The 13,194-nt window shown below is 34.4% G+C and overlaps 4 protein-coding genes and 1 long non-coding RNA gene across 8 annotated transcripts; 2 read left to right on the forward strand and 3 right to left on the reverse strand.

Annotated features, from left to right (window-relative positions):
• Positions 1-193: 193 nt before the first annotated feature.
• On the reverse strand, positions 194-4,618 carry LOC123322049. 2 transcript variants are annotated; one of them, XM_044909878.1, is made up of 4 exons: positions 3,412-4,617; positions 1,956-2,187; positions 1,454-1,725; positions 194-1,253 (listed from the first exon to the last, which is right to left on the reverse strand). In XM_044909878.1, exons 3-4 carry the CDS (start codon positions 1,612-1,614, stop codon positions 230-232), a joined length of 1,185 nt encoding a protein of 394 aa, XP_044765813.1. In that variant the 5' UTR covers positions 1,615-1,725; positions 1,956-2,187; positions 3,412-4,617; the 3' UTR covers positions 194-229. The 2 variants fall into 2 exon arrangements, with proteins under 2 accessions (XP_044765813.1, XP_044765814.1); XM_044909879.1 differs by lacking the exon at positions 1,454-1,725 and having other exon boundaries at positions 3,412-4,618.
• LOC123321669 (RNA pseudouridylate synthase domain-containing protein 1-like) lies at positions 2,096-3,416 on the forward strand. Its single transcript, XM_044909395.1, has 5 exons — positions 2,096-2,212; positions 2,312-2,563; positions 2,616-2,859; positions 2,928-3,198; positions 3,269-3,416. Exons 2-5 carry the CDS (start codon positions 2,417-2,419, stop codon positions 3,414-3,416), a joined length of 810 nt encoding a protein of 269 aa, XP_044765330.1. The 5' UTR covers positions 2,096-2,212; positions 2,312-2,416.
• Positions 4,619-4,665: 47 nt separating the features above from the next.
• On the forward strand, positions 4,666-11,211 carry LOC123322040. 3 transcript variants are annotated; one of them, XM_044909862.1, is made up of 9 exons: positions 4,666-4,801; positions 5,292-5,446; positions 6,730-7,654; positions 8,218-9,622; positions 9,711-9,956; positions 10,153-10,371; positions 10,430-10,494; positions 10,806-10,954; positions 11,015-11,211. In XM_044909862.1, the coding sequence occupies exons 2-9, from the start codon at positions 5,340-5,342 to the stop codon at positions 11,142-11,144; spliced, it is 3,246 nt and encodes a 1,081-aa protein (XP_044765797.1). In that variant the 5' UTR covers positions 4,666-4,801; positions 5,292-5,339; the 3' UTR covers positions 11,145-11,211. The 3 variants fall into 3 exon arrangements, 2 of the variants coding, with proteins under 2 accessions (XP_044765797.1, XP_044765799.1); XM_044909864.1 differs by lacking the exon at positions 4,666-4,801 and having other exon boundaries at positions 5,287-5,446; positions 11,026-11,211; XR_006539032.1 differs by lacking the exons at positions 4,666-4,801; positions 11,015-11,211 and adding an exon at positions 10,532-10,660 and having other exon boundaries at positions 5,287-5,446; positions 10,430-10,456; positions 10,806-10,879.
• On the reverse strand, positions 6,297-8,317 carry LOC123322059. Its single transcript, XR_006539037.1, has 2 exons — positions 7,938-8,317; positions 6,297-6,578 (listed from the first exon to the last, which is right to left on the reverse strand). It is a non-coding gene; the product is annotated as an uncharacterized LOC123322059 (long non-coding RNA).
• A 64-nt stretch (positions 11,212-11,275) lies between the features above and the next one.
• Positions 11,276-12,965, reverse strand: LOC123322050 (Bardet-Biedl syndrome 5 protein homolog). Its single transcript, XM_044909880.1, has 6 exons — positions 12,797-12,965; positions 12,488-12,636; positions 12,380-12,429; positions 12,201-12,325; positions 11,893-12,130; positions 11,276-11,817 (listed from the first exon to the last, which is right to left on the reverse strand). The coding sequence occupies exons 1-6, from the start codon at positions 12,841-12,843 to the stop codon at positions 11,410-11,412; spliced, it is 1,017 nt and encodes a 338-aa protein (XP_044765815.1). The 5' UTR covers positions 12,844-12,965; the 3' UTR covers positions 11,276-11,409.
• Positions 12,966-13,194: the final 229 nt, after the last annotated feature.

The raw sequence follows: 13,194 nt of genomic DNA on the forward strand, positions 1-13,194 counted from the left end.
GTATATCCGAAGGGATTCGAGATTTTACTTGGGAAGACTTCTTATTTTATGTATATTATTACTTATTACTTCCCAAAATTTTATGACCTGGACTTCTAAATGACACCCTGTACTTATATAAATCTCATGTTTGCATCGGAAAACTTCGAGAATAAATTTCATGTTTTTCTCTTGGCAGCATTAAAAAACATTATGTGAATTAATTTTTAATGGTTTAATATAAAAGATATTACATAACTACCAGAGGAAATCTTTTTTCACCATCTTCCAGAGCAGCTGTTACATTGCGATGAATATCATGCAGATCTTCTGCAACGCTAGAATCAGTAAACTTTCTCGATTCCCTGGAATGGTGATCCATAAAGTCATGTTTGAACTGGATCTTGTGCCTTGCAATCGATTTCAGTATCAGAAAAGTGACATAAATTATGAAGTATACACTGAAGTACAATGGAATATACCACAATTTTCTATCGATATAATAATAGCTGTACTGAGGTTTGCTAACACGTTTTTGCTCCTTCGGTTTCTCAATTTCATCATAGTGATTATGGTCAGAATTGGCGTCGTCGTATAAGTAGTGGGGGAAGTGTCCAGAAAGTGTTGTAGCCATTGGTGGTACATCCTCGATGTAACCAGGAGGAGGGTGGTGAAAATGCACTTCTTTGAACCCTTCCGAATTCACATGATGATCAGGTTGATCACCTGAATCATCTTGCTCCGGAAAGTAGGACTGATGGGAATACTCATCGAAGGGTTTATATTTTATCTCATCTTCAACTGGTTGATCCTTCATCTTCGGCGTGTCAACATGTGATGAATAATCCACTTCTGATTCATGCTGGTTGACTGCGTACGAATCATCATCTTGAGTTGAATCCATTGGGTTGTGGCCAGGTTCATAACTATCATCTGATTCATTGCTCTTTGGAGGAGGGTTATATGAGCTGTACGGCGAAGTATAAGGGTCCTCGTGAGGTTTTGCTTCTGTGGTAGACACAAAAGATACTGGAGGAATATCACTAGGAGAAGCGGTCGGCAAATAAACTGGTGAATTGTATTTGGTAGATGGTGGAAACTTAACTGGTTCAAAGCTGGAACTAACAGGAGCATTCTGATTAGTAGCAGTTCCGTATACGAAGAATGGCTTTGGGTTGAAACGTTCCTGTACTTCTCCAACAGCTGGAACTTTAGAAGTGTCATAAGAAAGGTGGTTCATCAAGTTTTGACCATAAGTGATACTTCCTTCAGAACTGAAAAAAAAAAGTTCGATATAGTACGCTTTTTTTTTTTTGAAGGGCGGAAAATGTGAAACACTGATTACCTACCGCTGCCTCACATGAAAATGTCGTCATCAAAGATTATAGTATTAGATTATACTCTATAATCTTTGGTCGTCATTTCAATTCAGACAGTGGTTTGTACACTATATAATCTATATGCGTTAACTCACCGTTGAGTCCATGGTTTTTGCCCCTGACTACTTCTAGCAGATCCCCAATGGGCAACTTTGGCGTATTCGGAAATCAAAACAGATGAATTCTTAGCTGGGAAACTTTTCGAAATAACATTGCCAATAAGCATTATCAGTACAGCGATATTCATAGACCACATTTCCAGTCGTTGATGTTTTTATGAATAGGTGTCGAAAAATAAGTGGAATTGATTGATTTTTTCTCAAGTAAATATTCTTCATGTGGTGTTAATCAAGTTTCATACTTCAAACTAGAAAACGGTTTTCTTAATGAGACAGTGTTCGATATTCTGGTACCGTTAATTTTCTTGTGTTGGGATATCATTAGGAAAAATGTGCTAATTTGGAAGAGACCATCATTTGATATGTCTTTTGGAGAAGTGGGAAATCCATCTGTCTATGTTTGTTTCTTCCTTATTCAGGAATATTATAGTTTTATATTCAAATTACTGAAAAAATTTGGTTTAGAAGGAAATCTTACCTCTCAGCTAGAGACAGCCATCTGGTTGGTTGTCTCAGCTCCTGCAGATTTCAATAGTTCTAGTCTTCCCATACAGATGTCCCTCTATGCAGGGTACCCTCCATACTCCATATGTCCATCCTTATCTGATAATCCTGATTCTACATGTGGTGGTTAGGTATTAGTTTCGAATTTTGAATTTTGTTCCATTTCTAAAGATTGGTTCTCTAATCTTTGCTAAGCAATGAATCCACTAACAAACAAATAATAATCTTTAGGTAACTGAAATTGTTTTTATTATGTGGTATCATATAACATAAAATATAAATTCCAAGAAATTATGATTGAATAGTATCTATATTATTTCTCCAAACTAGGTATATGTGAAATAACTTATCATACATAGCATGGTTGTAAATTTCAGTATGCTCTATTTCAACCAACATTTTACTTGATATTCCATTAGAAACATATCCTTCGACATGATAGGAAGTATAACATACATATTTTGGTTGATGAAAACGTGGTGGAGTCCTAGTAGGCAATCTAGAATTTTGAAAGTGACTGAAAATTTTATTGCTGTGGACAAAGCCTATGATTTGAAAATAAATAGCAACCAAGATAATGAGGTAGGTACAAATAGCTATTTTGTTGATAAATCTAAAATTTGTTTCTGTTTAGTTCACACTCCAGACTTTTCTCAGGACTAAATGCCCCCACTTGGCTAATACAGCATTACGTCATCAGTTTTATTTCGTACATCGTTTGGATTTCTCTACAAGTGGTGTACTTTGTATCCCGTTGAATAAGCGTGCATGTCAAGAGGTAGCTCATGCATTCCATAAAAAACTGACCAAAAAGTATTATTTAGCCCTTGTAAGAGGGTGGTTTTCTGTAGATATAATAGATGTGAATACACCTATAGGTTTGTTATCCTTACGAAAGATAATTTCATCTTGTATACTGTGTTCATTGGAAAAATTACTTTCACAGGCGAGGACACCAGGTACTCTGAAATTCAAAAGATGTGCTGTGATGAAAACTTCTTCATAAAACCAAAACAATCGAGATCTGTAATTGTTGTCTTAGAAAAAGGTATTTTCAAAAATTACCCTGCAACAAAAATTTTAATATTACCAGTAACTGGTAGAAGGCACCAGATAAGGGCTCACTGTACACATTTAGGACATACGATAGTTGGTGATTTCACCTACAGCAACAAAAAGGATGTGGAGCCCAAAAGAATGTACCTTCATTCGTTGAGGTGAGAGAAAGGGTCACATAACTCCGACAAGGAGGTTTTCCTTTCAATCATTTAACTCTTTTATTTTCAGATTGGTGATTCCTAATGTTATAGAAAAATTTGATGTCCAGACTGAAGACCCGTTTTTATCTGATAGAGGTTGGTCCCCTCTCAATGTAATCAATGAATTGAACTGTGATATATTTGAAAAATTCAAAATGACTGAGTTCCTACCTTAAAACTATTAGTTAAAGATGATATGTTGGTGTTTTTAATTTTTTCTTGTATCCTGGTATTCTCTCAATACGGAATTATATTGTTGAATTAAAGTTTTTATCTTACTAAGTATGTGATTTTAATTTTCTTTTTCAATTAGTGCTCCTCATCAATTTCTCTGTGTATCAAAATTGTTGGGGAAAGGTACATTGGCTTCAGGACCAAAATCTAAAATGAGAGTGTATAATTCACCCCAGCAGTCCCGAAGCTATACCCTTTCCCAGTAGCTGGAATGTTAAGGAAATGTTTCATGCAAATAATTCTCATTTAATGCTCAGAATTTTCATAGGTCAATAGAAGATGTGTTTTGAATTCTTAATTTTTTAAATACTTCAGTATTATTCTTTGGCTGAGAGGAGGTTTTTTACATATATTTATTTCTACTTGACTCAATAGTTCAACTTCAATAGATTTGAGAGAAACATCTCAGCAAAGGACAGGAATGATATTCCATTTGTCGTATCAAAATTCTATACTGTGTGAGAGGAGACTTGTGCAGATTCTATCTCACTATTGACAAATTTTGGGCAAAGAAAACTGGATGAATAAAAAAATTCGAATCTGCTCATTAGGTTTTTTCGCATTTTGAGGATTCCGTGTACCTTACAACATCAAATACAGGATAGATTCAAGTTGTTTTTTTTTTGAGAAAGTATTTTGAATCAAAGGGTTAGTTCCCATAATATTGGATATATAAACTTTATACTCCAAAAGTTTATATTCTAAAAATATTTTATTTTACACATTTTCACTTCCAACTGCTCGGATATTCAACGAGTCAGATTTCATGTGTGTGTATATATTGTGCTTTCACCATTTATTTTTCTACGTCTCCACTCGACACCGTATACGAGTTTGGTGAATTTTCCACAAATGAAAATATCTGATACGCGGAGCCGATTCGATATATGTTGGTTGTTTGTATCACATCCTTTAAAAAATGAAATGTTGACCTAGATTTACTAGACATGAAAAGTATCGACAAACAAAATCGCCAAATCCAACAAAATATCGTGAAATGGCAATATCGTTTTTTCATCTAATTTTAGTCATTCATTTCTGGAAATAATATTAACAGAGAAATACCAGGATACAAAATCACAATACAGATGAAATAAAGTGTTCGGCCCCTGTTTGAATGCTTAATAATTCAATTTCGATTTTCTCCTCAGCCATCCGCCCATGTACTTTTTCCAGGCATGCCTATAACTGGAGACGGTTTGGAGTCTAGTGAAATTTCAGTCTACTGCAGATCCTTATGCTGAGGTATCGTAGGTTTCAGTTTTTGCACGGCCGATAACTCAATCTGGCTCATTAAAACTGTAATATCTGTGAATTTGACAATAAGGTAAGTTACTAATAATACATTCAGAATATCCACACTTGTAGTATATCCACTAATGGTTAATGGAAATACTATTTGAATGGGATCAAACCCAGTAAATTAGAAGATCGGAAAATGGAAAATCAATTTCGTACAGGTTTCGATGAAATTTCATCGATATCCAAAATTAGATTTGTTCTGATACGGATATTATGATTCGCATTCCCAATATGTATAAACAGGAGACGGAATTATAATCTGATTCTATAGCATATTCGTGAATACAAAGCTCTCCATTTATTTTTCAACGAATCCTTTATATTATTAACTTGTATATTTTGCTTAATAAGTCGTTCAATTCAATTAGTTGAATTCACTAATGATTTTCTACCTACTAATTCCAATGTTGAAAAATAAATGAGGATATTTAAGTCTTGTTCCATTGATATTTTGCGAATAATGTATGAAATATTTGTTCTGGAAAAATTTACTTCGATTTTTTCTTATTATTCAGGCAACTTCGACCCATTCTTCACATTTATTTCAACATAAATTGGTTTTCATGGACCCCAGGATGAAGAAAAACAACATTTCGAAATCAGGAAGCGACATACCTTCGCCAGTTCTTTTGAGGAGACGTCTTAGTGCACCAGAGACCGTGATGAGAAAGTAAGAAATGGTTTTTCTTCATCATTTGTTGATTTATACTATTTCTGAATCTTCTTTCAAACTGAAAACTGAATAATTTTGACAGTTCTACGTACGGCTAATATTCTATACAATGATCCGAAGTGCAAATATGCGATATATTATCGTCATTATCGAAAACGTTATTTAAAAGATTAATGGGTAGAAATAAAACTGAAGACGTATGACCATATATATTATGTGTTCTCAATATTATTGTTATTGTATAGTCCCTCAGATCGATATCGATCCTCAGATTTTCTTGATCTGAGTTTGGACCTCTTACAATGGTTATGTAAGAATATGGGTAGAATTATCAGAAGAACAGAGTACAAGTCCAAAAATAGCCATTTTCATCTGAGATGGACAAAATGCTCAAATTTTGTAGCTCTATCGATTCACCGAGAGTATCATTAAGACAAGCACTACGGCTGGTGCGACCCCACCAGTTCCATTGCTTAAACAATTTATAATCAACGAATAAAAAACTACAATGTTTTTTGTGATTATCTATTAATAGCAATTTTGGACTAGTACTGTTCTTCAGCTGACCGATTCAATTTTTTTGAAGCAATAAGTCACAATATTAATACTTTGGTGGTGAAAAAAGTCTGCTTTTAATACTTGAGTAGGTAAAGGTCAGTCGAAGATTGCGTGACCTAAAGTGTTTCATTGATTTTGCAGCAACAAGCCCCCTGCTAGAAGATGTATGTTCACCTTCTCACTTGCGGGTGAAGTGAAAGTGAACGAAATATACCTACATTAATATACTTGAGACATCCTGAAGCAAAATAATTAATTTATGAATAGGAAATTAATCATTTTCAATAAAAAAATCCTCAAAGAATATTTATTGCACTCTAAATTCTGCATAACTTTTTGTTAATGAAGTGGGATTCTTTCAAATAATTTTCTTCCAACATTCCTAGAATATCTTATACTTCAGTAACTGATCAGTTTATTGAATTACAATTTTTCAGAAAATATCTTCTTTCATAACAGATCTTGTTCTCCTACAGTTCTCCTATATATATATATCTTCTAGTTCTCCAATTTGAAAGGCTGTTGAAACGAATCATATTATTTTGAAGTCAGGGTCGGTGCTTCCATATTCCTGAAAAATTATGTGAAATATAGTTCATTTAGTACTGATGTCATCGCCAATTTAAAATATTCATTACATTTAATCTCTTCTGATATCAAACAAAATCATCAAATTTTTCACGTGGAATCTCTCAGCTTTAATGTCCGTTTTTTCTGTCAAGGTACAAGTTGGCGAGGGCGAAGTCTCAAGAAAACGATACTGATTCAAACACCGACTCGAAATTTGGAAATCTATCCTGCAATTTACACGGCGGCAGCGAAATGAATTTACAGAAAAAGAAAGATACCACTGCTATGATGCGTAAATCGACCCTTTTGAGGAGACTGATGAATAATCCAAAAACATTCGGAAGCTCGTCTTTCCAAGAATGGCAACACTATTGTGGAAAGCTTTCTACGCCTTCCTTGAATTCCTTGCAGGGATCCCCAGAACATATGTCAAAGTCGTATAGTAGAAGATCATTGATTGGATATGAGTACAAAACATCCCCTAAACATACCTTAGGCTCTAAAAAAGTGTCTCCAGTGCATCAACTATACGAACCTCATAATAAGAATCCAGTTAATCCAGTTAGCATGTCCCCAAAACGCAGAATAGAAAACCATAGTTTTCAAATTAAAAGTACAAAACCTAAAGAACCAACTATTTCGTCTTCCCGTGGATTTTCAGTCAGTGATCATTCGTATTCAAAACACAATTTCGCTGGTCATTCAGATTCTGCATATTGCTATGATAAATACAATTTCACCCCTACATCTGTCTCCAGCTGTTGTTCGAGCAATAGCACCAATGTAACAACACAAGAATCGACTATTGATAAGAATGGATCTCTGCGGAACAATTCCGATAACATGGGCCAAGGAAATGTAGATGAAAATAGAAATTTTTCAGTGAATGCAAGTATGAACTATGTAACACAAGAAACGTCGACTCAAACGAATTCATCGACGAACCTCAATGTTATATCCAACGTGAAACTTAGTCAGAAAACCTTAGATTTGATTGTGAGTGAAGTAATGAAAGATGTCCAAAAAAGTTGTACGAATGGAAACGACATAGAAGACAAAACGGGCAGTTCAATTCATGTAGGTGTAAAAAAAGACCATCGTATTGGAATAACCACTAATAAAAGATAACTTAGAGTTGTATTTAGCGCATGGACAATCAGGGTGGTGCAAATATTCTGAGATGAAATTGACGTATCACCTCAAAATGAGAAATTCAGTGCACATTTCACTTTTCATCGGTTATTTACATATACATAGGTAGGTACCAATAAAATCTAACGAACTTTGGGCTATACGTCCAATGAGGTGAAAAATGACAGTCTATTGTTAGGATAGTTGATTGAAATGTTTTGGAGCTCACCCAGAATCCCAGAAATAAAATCGATATTATAGGGAAAATAGCTTCATTACTTACGCGTCGATATCCCGCGTGACTTAGTTTCACCGAATGGTACCTATACATTCTCAAGCTTCAAATTCGAACTCTGGCAAACATCACTGCATGTTATATATATTGTATGTATATTCTTCGTTCACAACTTGCTTCAGATTGCATAAATATCACAAGAATTTTGTACCATCTTGCTCTGCGCTCGCTGAATATGTTAATAAACAAAAAATTCACTGAAAATGTTGTACAGGTGCAGAAAATATGTGGCATATACGCAAAATCCAATGGTACCATAATAGAACGACCTAATGAATCTTTGAAGTGCTTAGCTGATGACAGACTTCATGCCCGGGGGCGCAATTCTTCTAGAATATCCTTAATCTCGAGTAGATCTTCAATAGGAGATAAATCAGATAATCTTGAAGATCAATCTGACATTACAAGCTTAGCAGATAGCTTAGAAGAAACATCATCTGGTAGATTCAGTTTCAAGAAATATGACGAGAAACCAGTTCGAGGTGATCTGCCACCTATACCAGTAAGTCGAAAGAAACTGATCAATGCTAAGCCTCCGGATGTTTTTTTTGTGCCAATTAAAACTGACTCCGCAGATCATAAACCAGTTTCGGACTATTTACCAGAAAAACTTAAAGAAAAAATTTTACGTCGACAGAAAAACCGACAAGATAAATTCAACCATTGTAAGGAAAGTCTGAACTTCGTTACAGAAAATATCGACAAGTCCTCCAAATCTGATTCTGAATTGAGGCACATAAAAAATAGAGTAAGATTTCGTAAGCATCTCTTGCCAAGCATCGAATTGTTCAGAAAAAGCCAAAAGTCGGCAAAAAAAGGAAATCAAGAAGAGAAAAGTGATACGAAGAAAACAAGAAGAAAAACAAAGGACAATCTCCATAATTTAAAGAAAACAAGATCAGGTAGTCATCATAATGAAAGCCATGAAGATTTTCATCTTTATAAGAGTGAAAACGATTATTTGTACGAAGAAGGGCCAAAAAGAATTTATCACAAAGCTGAATTCCGAAACAACAATCGAAGAATAGAAATACTGGAAATAATGGAATGTGTAGATCTACGAGAAAAGTCTAAGGAAATAACAACGAAAACGAAATCGAAAATACCTGTTTTGAGGGATCAAAACTTGGCGAAGACAACTTTCAATCCATTTCTGATGAAGAAGGCTACCTATTTAGAGTTGAGTGATGTTTTAAGAGGCAATACTAGCCTAGATCAGTTAATTACGGATATTTTGATTCAACCGAAGAGTAAAAACACAGATGGTTCAGCCGAAATCAAAACAAAGAATTCGAGCTTCGTTAAACAAGAGGATTATTCTGAGGGTGTTTCAGAGGAAATAATGCAAGAAGCATCGAATGAAGTTGATAACGCATCTTTGATAACAGTAATTGAAAAAACTAATGAGAGTGCAGGGCAGGTTTCTGAATTATCCAATGATAAAAACAATTCCGAAACTAAACGAGTACTTACAACTGAAACGCCTTTTTTCGATAACAAGCATAGCAGAAAAGAAACAGCCAAAGAGTTTAAAGACACTCAAACTATAACTGACGACTGTGTTGTATTTTATCCGTTCCAGAACAAAGAAGGGCTCATAGATACAACTTCAAATGAAGGTATCGCTTTTTTTTATCACCACAAATCATGCACCTAGATTAATCTGTTGCACCAGTGGTCACGTCTTATTCAAATTAAATCGTTTAGGGAGAAATCCAATGTACGAAATGAAAAATAGAAAGCTTGACGGGGAAGAAGAATTCAATCTTTCTGCTGATGCATGGGGGAGATACAGGTCAAAACAAGGACAGGACAAATGCGAAAGAAGTGATTTTAATGGGAAAAATGATTTCCATGAAAGGATATTACTACCTCCTCCAATGGCGAAGAGGTATTCAAAATCTAGCCGGAGACCTAAATATAGAACTGCATTAAATGAAAATCCTACACGAGGTGAGTACTTGTTAGTTGGTTGGAACGATATAGTTTTTCAACTTTGCAACTTCAGCGAAGAAAATATTGCGTAGTTAGATAATTTTCCATGGAAGGTGTGGGGGACATTGTTCCGATTACGGAATAAAGAACCCCCTGCTTTTCGTGATAATGCAGATTTGTCTTCCATTATTTAATTTTTTCTGTCTTTCTTCAGGTGAATGGTCTATTACTCTGAGCGGTACGAACAATGCATCAATAGCTTCTGACCTGGAAATGAAAATTCGATTTCCGTCTTCACAAAGGAATAACCATGTTCCTTTCAATGGTGAATCGCATGAGTGGAGGGAGAATAATAAGTTCTACGGCGATTATAGATTCTCTAAAACGAACAACAAAGACATTAATAATTTAGACACTGGAATCTATAACGGCAGTAAGTTGAAAGTTTTTCATTCTGATGACGACGTTAAAAAATTCATATTATACTACAGATAACAGAAGACTACGAAATTTACCAGGTATCAATAACAATCTGAGGGATCCAGTTAATCGAAGAGTAAGTATGACGAAAAAAACTAAGTACGTTTTTTCAGATTTTTTTCAACTATAATACCTACAGATGTAGTTCATGAAAGAATAATATAACCTCTACCTAATATCATTCGTGCTCGAAATTTCGATGTCTTTTTCCTAAGGCGGATCCTACTGAGGTGGTAGAAGAGGTAATGAACAGCTGATAAATATATCTAAAATCATCGATCTTTCCGAATTTTACCTCGAATATTAAATAGCATTCATGCCATATTTCATGTAGAATATCTACATGCATCTATTCACATACAAAATAGGCTAAAATAATATTTTCAGGTATCAGATCCAGTTGCTGCTTTAAGGGCAATGGACATTGCTGATATTCGTCCAAGACAAACGAAAACTAGTCTGAAAAGATATAATTTGACCAGACCAAAACTTCATCCCTTGTTTGAATCGAATATTGATAATTGTAATATTGATCGGTAAGTTAAAATTCTCTTCTAGCATTCATTAAAGAAAAAAATCAAATCAAATTTCATCAGTCGATATATAGGAAAGCTGAGTCAAGTTCCCGATCATCTGAGCATCAATGGATATTCAGTTAGTCCAGAAAATAAATATAACCAACCTGGTGTGATCCCAAGGCATGATTGTTTATCAAACGAAATTTAAATCACTTATTTTTACTGGAAGCTGCAGCATATTGTGAAAGCCTATTAAATATAATTTTCAAGGAGAATTAAGACTTTTAATCCTATTAATAATTTATAAAACATTTATTTCAGATATAGAATGAGGAAAATTGAAAGAATCAAGAAGAATTCCTCCAATAATTTTTTGTTTCGTTAATCATGTGCGCATAATGTAGATAGGTATGCAGGAGTGAGGTAGGATGAACAAAAATACTTTTGACCTAATAAATGGGTTTCGGATTTTTTTAATTTGTTGGAGGAATGACTTCCCAAAGCTTTTGTATCGTGAAACCATTTTTAATACTCTCAACAGCCAATCCCAATTCCAGGCTATAAATAGGTCTGTCCGATTTGTTTACACCCTCGGCCAAATATGCAGCTATTGTATTCGTTATTTCACCTTTTGGATCTTCGATTACTTCGGCATCTTGTAAAATGTCTGAATTCTGCTCCTCATTTGAAAGAGCGGACAATTTATATTCCACACCGTATATGGGATTATTGTTGGTGGTAGTATGTATAACAGTAATTTCTTTATATAATTTACTCATGTTTTCTTCGGAATCTAAACGGAAACCAAGAACGTAGCCTCCACTTTCTTCAGAACTCGTTATAACAAGTGCTGGTCCAAACTTAGAGTCTCGAATGATAATCTGAGAACGAGAAAAAAGTATTAGCTAGAGAACTCTAAGCTTAATTCGGTTTAACGTTCTAATAAACTCACTCACACTGATGATTTGAATATGAGGTAAAGAGATGTTGAATCCTTCGTTCATTGAAGCAAACCAAGCGCATCGTACGTTGGTTACAATAAATGTTCCCAAACTTCCTTGGTCACTAGATAAGTTCCAAACTCCATCCACAGTGGTATAGACATGTTCCAAGGGTAGAATTTTCAATTGTTTATTCTGTACTAGAGCACCCCTCAGCTTGATCTCTCTATACAGTTTTGACGATAAATAAGCCCTAAAATATAAAAAAATTTCTTATAACAACCATTTCATGGTCTCATGCAAATTAGTGCCTAAAAATTTACCTATGAACTCCTGAAACTGTTACTAATCGTGTACTTCCTGGCACCAAATTGGTGAATATAAACTCAAATCTAGTTTTATTGGACATCGTTAGCATATGTAAAGTTTTTGCAGTACTATTCACCCTCTAGAAAAATCATTCTATCGCATTTGTATTATAATATTCATAAGAAATTCTTACGGAATTGACCTCTTTCGTATTAATCGACAAAATACAATTGAAACCGATAGCTAGAAAAAGGAATGTTCAGTTTTCATTGCAACTTAGCTTCATGAAACGTAAACTTACTAAGATTTATTCTTGGGCTGGTTATGGAATGCCATAAAATTCTCAGATTGGTTACAACCAATCTGCCCCTATCTCCAGCATTGCCTTTCGTATCTTCAATATCTTCTAGACAATCTATTATTTTTTCTCCAGATCTGAGTCTCATTTCACTAAAAAAATTCGTATGTACCTTATGTTATCGTTTCAATAGAAAGGTATCTACTAATTAATTGAGAATCATTCTGAATATGATAGATAAATTTTGCATCTGCTATCTTGGGAGGCATTCGCAGTTTTATTATTTTCTAAATGTTTCAATTATTTACTCACGTAAACGGAATATCAAATCTCACTTCTTTGTCCTCCCAAATGAACATTTTTCAGTAAAACTTTCAGTATCGAAAGGAAAAGCTACTGAAGTTACTATGTTTATACCTTATTTGGTTGCTAAGCAACCTTCAAAAGTTATGATTGATTTTCGAGAGATGTTATCAGTTTATCATATTTTTATTTTATTATTTTTCTTTCTTTCTGTATTTCTCACCTAAATATACTACAGTTAATTTAAGAATATAAAGGGTGTCGCTGCACTATCTCAGGTATGAATAAAGTACCTATATAAAGTCGAGTCAGGAATACTTTGATTTTTTTTCTACGTCGCCCCCCTGTGAAGATACGTGCCTCCAAATGGTACCTACTTCCATGGTTCAGTTTTTTTGTGATAACTT

The sequence above is a fragment of the Coccinella septempunctata genome, chromosome X (assembly GCF_907165205.1).
Source record: "Coccinella septempunctata chromosome X, icCocSept1.1, whole genome shotgun sequence".
Lineage (NCBI taxonomy): Eukaryota > Metazoa > Arthropoda > Insecta > Coleoptera > Coccinellidae > Coccinella > Coccinella septempunctata.